Source organism: Lepisma saccharinum, chromosome 29 (genome assembly GCF_977018435.1).
Source record: "Lepisma saccharinum chromosome 29, izLepSacc3.1, whole genome shotgun sequence".
Classification (NCBI taxonomy): Eukaryota; Metazoa; Arthropoda; class Insecta; order Zygentoma; family Lepismatidae; genus Lepisma; species Lepisma saccharinum.
In genome coordinates this window covers 10,596,884-10,608,980 of record NC_139257.1, presented here as the reverse complement: position 1 = coordinate 10,608,980, position 12,097 = coordinate 10,596,884, and the positions used below count along the sequence as shown (strand labels likewise).

At 38.0% G+C, this 12,097-nt stretch overlaps 1 protein-coding gene across 1 annotated transcript; it reads right to left on the bottom strand.

The window, feature by feature from the left end:
- Positions 1-1,812: 1,812 nt before the first annotated feature.
- LOC145981382 (uncharacterized) lies at positions 1,813-11,887 on the bottom strand. The gene is made up of 3 exons (XM_083114621.1): positions 11,749-11,887; positions 3,868-3,957; positions 1,813-2,177 (listed from the first exon to the last, which is right to left on the bottom strand). Exons 2-3 carry the CDS (start codon positions 3,881-3,883, stop codon positions 1,813-1,815), a joined length of 381 nt encoding a protein of 126 aa, XP_082970747.1. The 5' UTR covers positions 3,884-3,957; positions 11,749-11,887.
- Positions 11,888-12,097: the final 210 nt, after the last annotated feature.

Below are 12,097 nucleotides of genomic sequence, written 5' to 3'. Positions count from 1 at the left end.
AGAGGAAGGAATTCATGTTCAGGTTGGCATTAGTCATGGCTCTGTGCATGCCACTATCCAAGATCACCTGCAGTTCCGAAAAAGTCAAAACCCCGTGGAATGCTGTCTGACGGAATCATCCTTTTTGCATGATAATCATCCTTTTCGGACAACCCGTTTTGATTTACAGAATTTCAAAGACTATAAAAAATATAAGGGAAACTAAAAAAAAAATTAGTTAGCAAACATTAACGCAGAATTGAATGTTATATTTAACTCATTTTTACGTAGGGTCTACTGGTTAAATGTTTAATTGGTCACCCAAGTATCTATAATTTTTAATCTGACAGTAGTGTTGTGTGTGGGATTGATGTCACTATATATGCTTAGTGTATTCTGGGTTTACTGATTTGGATATACTTTGAAATCTTGTCTCTAAATCCACACCTATATGCAGATGGCAATGTTAGAAATGTAAACTCAACAAAGCACAATTTTCAGTGAATTTACACTACATGTGAATGTTGCCAAAAAAGAAACCTCACAAAAATAGAGAATAAAATGTCTCAATATCAATTAATACAATCTGTGCAAGATGTTAACAGAACTTGTTTCAAAATGTGTAGTTTTGTACATGAATAACATAGTGGTGTGTTTCTTATTACTATAGCCACATATTTATGGTGAATAAAGGATCAAGATTTTGGTATAAAACCTGGGTTCATTTCGAGATTAAAAGTAAATACATATAAAATTGCATTTTGAAACAATCTCTAGTCAAATATATAGAGAACAGTCTACACTTTCAGATGATCTGACAGCAGATTGTCTAAGGCAGCTTACCAACTGAAGACAGGTGACAGGAGCGTTTCACATGAAAGGGGCACAGGCACAGTGTTAAAAATAATTCACTGCATGTGTATGACCACCAGATTGAGACAACACAATGCATAATGTTGAGAAAACAGCATGTAAAACTTGTGTCACTTTGTAACAAACGTTTGCTCTTATTTCTGAAGGTTCATTTCCAAGTGCCTTGTGTCACTTAAGTGTGAAAGCTCCATTAGTAAGCAGGTATAAGACGACATTCTAGCAAGTAGTAATTCTATATTATACAAAATTTAAGATGTTTAACAAATTTATGTGAAATCATGGATTAACTTTGAGATCATAAATCATCAAAACCAACCACTCTGCTACAGCTCATATTTTTGCAGTAGCCTTTACAAATCACGTTTTATAACTGCAAAGTGGTATTTTCCCCCCTCCTTTTTGTCTTCCAAATGTGGTGTTTTCAAGACTTTTTACTTTCTGCTGCCCATGGAAATCTTTCTGATACACTTAGACATCACCTCCAGGAAAGGCAATACTAAAATTTTTGATATTTCACTTTTCGCTTGCACTATCACATTACAACTAACACTGAAGTTAAGTGAGAGAAAGATTTCATGCTGCAGTGAGATGACAGACATGTCACTTCAGTCTGAAGTCCCCCTTAAAAGTACTGGATCAATATTTTTGATGAGCATGGTATGAAAAACTGAAAGCATTTTCTAAATCAACAAATCTCTGATCAATTCTCCGGGAACGAAGCACAGGCCAGCTTTATGGGAAATTCTACTTCAAAAATTTTGTCCAGTATATATAAATCACTTAACATATTATATCATGATATCCTAAATTGTAATTTTGCACAAAATTACAACAGGAAAAGGAACACTTGATATATTACAAATGTAAATTTTAGAGAGTATATATTTTCTACAAAGCAATACTATAAAAACTGGTGCAGCACACGCTTAATTTATACATAGCTAACAATGGCCAGTAATCTCACTTCCTAATGGAAGCAAGTTTCTCTTCATAGTATTTAATTTTAGCTGCTTTTGCCAGTTTTTTCATTTCCAGGACTTCCCTCTCCAACTTGTATAATTCAATGTCTCGCTTTTCCTTTTCCAGGAGAATTCGTCTTTCTTCAAGACATAATAATTTCCTTTCCTTTGATAAGGAACCCAGTTCCCTTCTGGCCCTCATGGCTTCCGTTTCCTTCTTCTTCAGAGACGGCCTATTTCTTCTTGGCCATGTAAATGTAGAAGAAGAAGTAGGAGGTGTATCACAAAAGTTTGTGCCTCCTTTTGTCTCTGAACCCAGTGCAACTTCCTCTACAGTCTCATACATATTGTCCTCAATGCTATCTGCTGGAAGTAAAAGAGGGGGCTATTTTAGAAACATTGGCAACTTGTACAACAAAAAAATTAAACAAATAAAAGTCAATGATGCTAATCAAATTTATATTGCATAGAAATTGAACATTATCCATAAAATTTAACACAGAACATGTCTATGGAGGAAGTATCAATTATAAGCCACATATTTGTGGTAAATAAACGATAAAGATTTCTGTATAAAAATTGCATATTTCTGGATCAAAAGCTGTATATGAAATGGTATTTCCGTGTTAACATGGCTAATAAAAATCTATATTTCATGTAAAAACCATACTTATTACACAAAATTAATATTTCACTTCTATAGAACATTTACATAGTTATCAGAGTTTTAAGTTCATTTTTGTGTAAAGCAGTTCATTCTTGGTTCTCAAATATTTACAGCAGAATTAATCCGTGACTTGCATAACTCATGAAAATTCAGACCTCATAAGGTGTAGTGTCTGTAATTATACCTCACATTTTGTGTTTTTATTTCAAATTCTGCAACAAAACATGGTAGAAAAATGCACCACACACCTTTAAAAAAACAAAAAAATTAGCATTACAATGTGGTATTTCACATTTTGTGTTTTCATCAAAAAAACAGGTTTAATAATGTGAGCATATTCTTTGTGGAGTGTTTTTAAATACTGTAGAATGAAACAGCAGTAAATAGTATACTGTGATTTGTGCACAAAAAAAACTGTAGATTGTTCTATTCCTGCTGATGAAAATGCAACATAGAATATTTCAATTTTCCTTTATTAAAGGGCGAGGTTCAGCCTGTGGCTGTTCTATATTTGCTGGAAGTAACCCTAATTAATGTAACATGAGTTTTTTATGTGGGTTGGCTAGGGGATCTTGCATTACATGTGCTATTTCCTCCTTGGTAGGATAATCATGGAGTATGTCATGACAACATGATGCTTGTACTATTATGTATTATGAGGAAAGGAAACAGCAACTGGAATAAAATATACTTACAAGTTGCTTAAAATAAACATTTCAAAATGATTTCCCAATCTGTCCTCAAGAAGAAATCCAATAAGGTGAATCCTCTGCTCTTTGGATCACTTGTTATAAAATGGGTTAAAATGAATTAAAGGAAGTTAAAAAATGTGTGTTGACTAGAGAGCTGCTAGTGAGGATTGGATTGCTTGAGGGTTCCATGCACGTCCTCCACGTAAATGTCTTTCATTCCAGTTCTGCCTTTTAAGTATAACTCGGTGGCTATGCAAACATCACATATTCTTGTTTTGCAGTATCAGCGTTAATAAATCTTCAAATGGTATGTGATGTTTATACATCAATTTACTACAGGTGAATTTACTTTCATTGTGCATGTGTTACTCAAGATTATCTTTGCTCTTTATTAGGCATGCTTTGTAGATCTACTACAAAATATAGTTGCATGACTGGGTTAAATGAAAAGCAGAAATAAGCTTGCCATGCATCTTCAGGAATCACATACAAATAAAACATACAATAAAGGAAAAGTACATGATGCAACAACAAAATCTAATGAGAATCAATCAAGCAGCTATGTTAACCACATAATGAAATTGGGTTTAAGGTTACTGCCTCTCATCCATCAATGAAAAAGCTCATATAAAAATAAAAAAAACGTATGCTGATTAACTACAAAATATAAATTACTTGCAAAGAGTGGTTAACATACCTAATGTAATGATCATATCCTCCTCCGCTCCTGCTTCTACCTGATGGACATCATCTTCTCGTATATGGCAAACCTCAACAGGAAGATGGCCTATGTTGGACAAAAGAAAATAATATTGTTAACATCAAAGATGAGAGATGAAATTGATGAAGGGCCCCTTACAAACAATACCCATGCCCAGGCTGGGATTCGAACCTTGTAGCATTGTGTTATCTACAGTGGATTTACTTTCTAATTTAATATAATCTTGATATGCGCAACAAATACTTTCCCACATTTCACAAACTCCCTGTTTGCCTCTTCAGTGCATTAAGGATTCACAAAGAAAAAGCATCAGTGTATTCCTCTCACATAAACAAGGCGTATAAATGAGTTACAGTTCTATGGTTGTGTGTATTTCTTAGTGGGTCCTTAAGTTCCTGAATACACAAACAAATTTGGAAAACATGGGAAACTATTAATGATTATTTATGTACTGTGTATATTAAGATTACGTGGTTCAGTATGTGGCATATGACACATTCAAAATTATATTCTTCAACTTCGTTAACTCATTATGAAACAGATTCTCAAATCTGCCATACAATTAAAAAAAAAAAAAGAAGACATTTAGCAATATAAGCCTAATAAATATTTTCATCCAAGTGGTAGATTCCCAAGTTCAGTTATCCACTTACATGACAAACCAGCAAATTACATAAACTGCTATTTTAATGATTTTATCTTGCATTGTATGCACTCATGCATGAGGAACAACGTACTCTGCATGATTTAAGGATAGAAATTAATACTACACTACACTACTATGGAAATATGGAAATCAAACTGAGGTAATGGTTCAGATTCTCTTATGATTTTAGTTTCAGAGTGACAATTTTCACCAGGTGGTGGAGCCAGCTTTCAAGCTATTTTCACCATATTTTAAACCATGCATGTCCATGATCTACAACCTGGCCTACTACATGTATGTTTGCATTCTTTAGTTGTTGATGTGTAAAAAGCTTATGTCGGAGTGCATTTATTTTAATATGGACAACAAGTAATTTTTCTGCACACTATAAAGTTGGAAAAATACCGTAAGATGTTCCAATATGAACTGGTGCTGATAAAATGTCACATGACTTAAGTATGAAGGGGTATTACATTCCTAAATGACTTCCTTGTTAGGTTAGGCAGGTCAGGTTTACGGCTACTATTAAAATTACTTCTGTAAATACTTCCCGACACCAGATCATGTAATTTCTGGTCTTAGCACTTTCTGCTATTCTCACTACTTGGTGACAGTAGTAGTTCCACCAATTTTCGATTTAAATTAACTCCTTAGGAGTAACTTAAGTTCTACTGTCAATGAGATTTTAAGTCCACTTTATGCACAGTTAGGCTAATCGGAACGGGACCTACAGTTTAAAGGTAGATCTGGGTATCTAATCTGGGACCCCGTGATTAAAAGGAGATGACGTTACCATCACGCCATCAGGAAGGCCCCCAATACTGCCTATGAATGTAATAAAATACAATGTTATGGTATGGTTACGAGCTAAGGTTCTATCCCAGGGCAGGACCCTGGTGACACAATTGGTGGCATTAACGGTATGATTCTGGTAATTACTTTTACTGGTGAAAATTGCTCCATAAGCTGCTCTCAGCACCTGTCAAAATAGCCTTGTATGCTATTCCCACAACCTGGTGAAAATAGTCGCAGCCTTTTTTTTTAATTCTCCAAGCAGGAAGACTAACTATCGTAGAATTTTGGAAATTTTGAAAAAAAAATATTTATGTTGGAAAAAACATAAACATTACCTTACTCAAGCATGTGTGCTCCCCATGGACAGGGTCGGATTAAGACAAAAGTGGGCCTGATGCTTGAAATTTTCGGCGAACAGTAAACACAACTACGTCACAGCATAAAGAATAAGAATAACTGTATAATAAGTAACGCTGTGTCTAGGCATCCAAAATTGGGGCTCCAAATATCATTCTAAGATTTATTTTCAAGTTAATATAGCAAAAGAAGGTAAAACTTCGATAGCGTCCCAACGGATTTCTTCATTTTTACATAAGAAACTACTTACCGAAATGAGTTTCTGTAGCATTTAGAAATTCTTGTTTGTATTTTCTTTCATCGAGAAAAACCGATGTTGTCCGCATATGATAAATTGAACGAAATGAGTGCTAATGGAACCTAACCTAACCTTGTAGGCATACCTCATCACTGTGATGGTTCGTGGGGCTATCGTGCATTTTTGGGGCTAACGTCAATGGTTTGTGGGGATAAAGTCAATGGTTTTGGGGGCTAACGTGAATGATTTAATAATTAATAATCTTTATGTCAAAAACTGAACTTTCTTTTCGTGAAAACAGCAAAAAAGCACCTTGAAGAATCTTTCGCAATGCAGAATAGGTACATACAAATGTTAAAAATGACGAAATAAACAAGTGAGAGGTGTTGGGATGCTATCAAAGTTTTACCCAAAAGAAAACTTCAGCTTTCGGAAAATTCTCGTCTGTTTTCATCTGGGCCTAATGCTGCATCATCAATAGCACCCACCTTAATCTGGCAAAAGGACAATGTATTTTCCGTTGACAAGTGATTGTAATCGTAGACTAGTGGGAATAACGTACAAGTAAATCGGAAACTTAGTAGAATGCATTATAGTTGAACAGACATGCACAAGTTTGATTGGAGTAACTGCAACAATATTTTTTGTCTCATACTTCATATCATAATTTACTACATCCCATGCAAATCATATACAAGCAAAACGAGCAATACGCACACTAAAACATCCCAACTTCAATGCGCTTGAATGCCGACAAAAGTGACAGGATTTTTTTTTTAAACATAATACCCTTTTACATACCTAATGTACGTAAGCTTACTCACCAAGATATTGAGCGTCGCTGTCCACACAGTTCTGCACTGGATCCAACTTGCTCCGCAATTAGTGCGAGTAATTTAGCAGAAGTTGCGTCCGTTTTGGGTATGAAGCTTCCTCTGCCTATTTTATGCTGCTCCATCCTGTCGTCAGCATTGTCCTTTTTCGCCTTGCGTTTTATGTTATCATAAAAGGATTTCAACTGTTTTACAGTTCTTCTCGTCACACGTGGATCACAATTGAATTCCTCTGTCAGGCAGTCTCACGTGTTCTGTTTTTCTCGCAACGATGGCCCGTCAGTTTTCAGACTTTCAATTATATGTTTGTATTTGGGCATTTGGGCAAAATCTCAACAAATAAATTTCTTTCAATATACGTATAGTTCGAAGCTCGCGATCTTTTTGGTTTATTTTCCATTGCAACAGACCCAAGCGCAAAACAAAGACAAAAAACTTTACAACGTAGCAACGAAACCTATTGATTACTTTGTACTGTTTTGTACTTTAGTTTTAGAGGCACACATTAGTTAATGAGCTTAGGCACAGTCTACTGTCCAATAGCCACAACCTATCAAAAAGTTGCATTTCTCGTATCACAGTATGAGAATAGCAAGGCATCAAAGCAAAATGCCTCTAACATGTTGTTAGTTAACGTGCTTATAAAATCGCTTGAGCGAACATTAAAAGTTTAACAGGATGCTAAGATTTTAGTGATGCGTTAACTATCAACTCGTTAAGAACGTTTTAAAGATGGTTAAGCGAACCGGGCATTAATTGTTTTCCTGATGAACTGTTAAGATTAAAATCAAATTATTAAGATGAATGCCACTTCTAAGGCTGAAGAACCAGTGGTACCATTGATCCTCTGTACCCCCTACAGAAAGTGAAATATCTTCCATGGTTTATGAACGTTTTCAGTTGATTTTAGCTCTCGCAAATGTGTTATTGTGAAAAAAAGTACGCCTGTTGCCTTAGCATGTTACTTTACCATAGCAGAACAGCCTGAATGGTTCGAGGAAGTGAATATAGCACCCAGCCGACTATCCACAAAACCAGCTATAATTTTATGTAGTTAGGTTAGGATTGGTACTCACAGCGGCTCAGTGCCGAAAGCTTACACCCTGAAATTTGCGAACATTTCAAATGCTTTCGTCAAATAAATAAGTTTCATGGGTACTACTTTACTATACCTGAGAATGATTTCTTTCGCACTTTTTTACATTGCTAACGTACTATTCTGCACTCCGGAACACTTATTTAGGTGAAATAATGGAATTTGTAACGAAAATAATGTATATTTCTTAAATTTACGAGTAGCACTCCTTTCGTTCAATTTAGCATATACGGACAACATCGGCTTGTAGCAGCAGCAATATCGCGTCTAGCGCGTCGGAAATAATTTTTTAAAACTTAAAAACACTTTAGGAATTTTAAATTGACTTTTTTACTTACTTACGGGGACGAGGTATGCCTACTAGGTTAGGTTAGGCCTGTTAGGTTAGGTTCCATTAACACTCCTTTTGTTCAATTTAGCATATACGGATAACATCGGCTTGTAGCAGCAGCAATATCGCGTATAGCGCGTCGGAAATAATTTTTTAAAACTTAAAAACACTTTAGGAATTTTAAATTGACTTTTTTACTTACTTACGGGGACGAGGTATGCCTACTAGGTTAGGTTAGGCCTGTTAGGTTAGGTTCCATTAGCACTCCTTTCGTTCAATTTAGCATATACGGACAACATCGGCTTGTAGCAGCAGCAATATCGCGTATTGTGCTCTCGTGCAGAAAGCAATTGGCGGCAGCAGCAATAGCGCGTCGGAAATAGATTTTCGTATAAAACCACATGGATTCGCATTAAAATGGACCAAAACTATATTCCGGAACGGTAAAAATTTACTATCCTTCGGACACCTCTATTTTTTTGGTTTCGTCAATTTTTGACATTGATACTTACGTATCTGCTTCGCGGAACATTCCTGAAGGTGTATTAACGTTGTTTTGATGAAATTTATTGCAATTTTTCACATTACCAGAACGTCTTTCTGGTAGGTGTTTTCCCTTGCCTGAGACACAATATCGCGAGTACACCTTCCTACATAATTGCGCGTCCGGCTTCTCTTTTGCCAAATTTTTGACATTCAAACTTACGTATCTGCTTCGCGGAACATTCCTGAACGTGTATTGACGTTGGTTTGATGAAACTAAGAGCAATTTTTCACCTTACGACTACTTCTTCCTCCTACCTTTCCGTTTGCCTCACACACAACATGGCGCGCACACCTTCGTAAATAATAACGCGTAGGAATGACGCATCGGCCTTGTTTTTTCTCGATTTTCAATTGTTATGCAGTGTTTCAACCTTCGGAACCCAAGAAATGCCCGTCAACAAACTTAATCAGATCTATTTCTTTTTAACTTTATTTTTCGCGTTCTGACACCAAATTTTAACTATGTATCCCAACCTAACTCAACTAACCTATCCACGCACCAATGGTTCGTGGGGCTAGCGCCAATGGTTTGTGGGGCTAGCGCCAATGGTTCGTGGGGCTAGCGCCAATGGTTCGTGGGGCTTTCTTTTTCACTATTGAAACCTTTGCGTGGCCTACTAACCTATCCACGCGCCAATGGTTCGTGGGGCTAGCGCCAATGGTTCGTGGGGCTTTCTTTTTCACTATTGAAACCTTTGCGTTGCCTACTAACCTATCCACGCGCCAATGGTTCGTGGGGCTAGCACCAATGGTTCGTGGGGCTTTTTTTTCACTATTGAAACCTTTGCGTGGCCTACTAACCTATCCACGCGCCAATGGTTCGTGGGGCTAGCGCCAATGGTTCGTGGGGCTAGCGCCAATGGTTCGTGGGGCTTTCTTTTTCACTATTGAAACCTTTGCGTTGCCTACTAACCTATCCACGCGCCAATGGTTCGTGGGGCTTTCTTTTTCACTATTGAAACCTTTGCGTGGCCTACTAACCTATCCACGCGCCAATGGTTCGTGGGGCTAGCGCCAATGGTTCGTGGGGCTTTCTTTTTCACTATTGAAACATTTGCGTGGCCTACTAACCTATCCACGCGCCAATGGTTCGTGTGGCTAGCGCCAATGGTTCGTGGGGCTAGCGCCAATGGTTCGTGGGGCTAGCGCCAATGGTTCGTGGGGCTATCTTTTTCACTATTGAAACCTTTGCGTGGCCTACTAACCTATCCACGTGCCAATGGTTTGTGGGGCTAGCGCCAATGGTTCGTGGGGCTATCTTTTTAACTATTGAAACCTTTGCGTGGCCCTACTAACCTATCCACGCGCCAATGGTTTGTCCACACCCGGCACAAACTTTACAACACACCCACCACACGTCATTCTCCAAACCCTCGATCCACAGTTCTAACTCTCGTCGCAAACGCAGGGAGTTCGAAACACTGGATACCAACAAAACACAATCACGACACGTCATGGGCCGCGTCCGAATCGGCAGGAGATGTCACCTAGAGCACCGTTCCATCCGGGGACTCAGCCAACCTCCGTTGTCCGAATTCGCTGCAGACGTGGAGTCGGAGGGGAGAGCAGAGAGGCGCGACAGATGCACGCTTGAACTCGCTGTGACGCTGCGCTTGGCAGCCATATTCTAACTTTCACTTTGTACAGACAACATTTACTGAATAGACGATGGAAAACTCAGTTATACTTTAACATTTTATCGATAATACTGAATGTAGAAAAATTGTAAATGATGAAATAGCGTGTTGCATTTTTAATATGAGTAGTAAATAGGTGGAAATCATTGTCATGTTTGTTTGGCGTCTGCCTTCTGCTTCCGAGCGATGCGCCTGCGCCCCAGGGCGCGGTGGATGAAGTTCGGGCTGACACCTGGCGGGAAAAGTGACAACCACACTACAAGGGGACATGTAGATTCGGACGACCTGGACGTGACTTCGACGGCACGCGAGAGTAACGGGAGAGAACGGGACGGGGCGGTTGCCAATCCGGACACGGCCATGATAGTCACGACGGTGTACGAAGGTGATGGTGTACGAAGGTGTACGAACATGATGGTGTCGGAAGATGTACGCGCCAAACGCTATCTCCGTCGGAGAATTAATTTTCAACGAAGAACATGAATTTCAGCTCTGAAACATTCCCAAATCACACAAAACACCTTCCCGATGTTCGACAATGCTACAGGAACTTATTACGGTAAGTAGTTTCTTCTCTACAAATAAATAAATGTGTCCGAAGGATAGTAAATTAGTACCCAAGGCAGTTTTTAATTACTGAGATTACCAATTTTCCTTCATTTCTTGATATATCATTGGAACCGCCCATTATGATCACATGGTCGTTTTTTCCATAGTCCTTGCACATGTCAGGTAATGATTTAACAACTTCTGTCAATGGGGCGCCAGGTTTAGTAAATCCAGATACATTGTATTCACTACACTTCTCGCCCAACTTAGAAGCAATACCACGACTATGGCTATCACCCAAAATTAAGATATTACCTTTGTAACTTTTATTGACTAGAGTTTTTTGGTCGTCTTTATTGGTTTCAGGACGTTTACTTGTTTTGTGTCGATTTGTCATTTTGCCGATGTGTTTCAATGGGAAAGCATTTGCACTTGATATGTGAGCCGATGCAGTTGTTATAGAGCTAACTTCTGCATTGTTTAGCACTACAAACGGGTTTGGATGCATAACTGTATTTGATACACTGTGATTGGCTGCATAGTTGTTGTTGGACAAGTTTATCGCGGACTTCTTGTTTATGTTTCGTTTGACCACATCTGACCATGTACCATGTTCCATCTTCTCTTCTCCTTTCCGGTTTAACAGTTCTAACTTGTCTGCTTCGAGAATTTTGATGATCTCATTTCTTGTTGATAGTTCACGTTGCAGTTTTTCTATTTCCAGCTTTGCTTTGTAACAATTACAACAGCCTGGCATTTTTATGATTTTTCCTTAAGTTATACCTAATTTTCACCTCTTTATCACTACACTATGTCCTGAGATACTTACGATGTTCGTATCGTCTGTGTGGCAGGTTTTCAGAAGTGTTTCCCAATTATCTACAAGTATTTTCCGACGAGCGCAGCAGCACGTATCACTCAACTTGACGCCATTTTGACGTCAATATGTGGGAATATGTATTTCACACAGCAGTAACAACAAATATTTTTCAAGGAGTTGAAATTCATGAACACATTGTTTTGTAAAATTTCTGTTGCTCGTGTGTTGTGAAATGTTTTGCAAAGGACTTACAAATGTTTTCTCGGCACTGCCAGATGTGTCGCTGGTCTTGGCCATGAAACAGGTTGCCTCTTTGGAATATAATTGTTCGAATACACGCACGCGATGCTGCATTCAT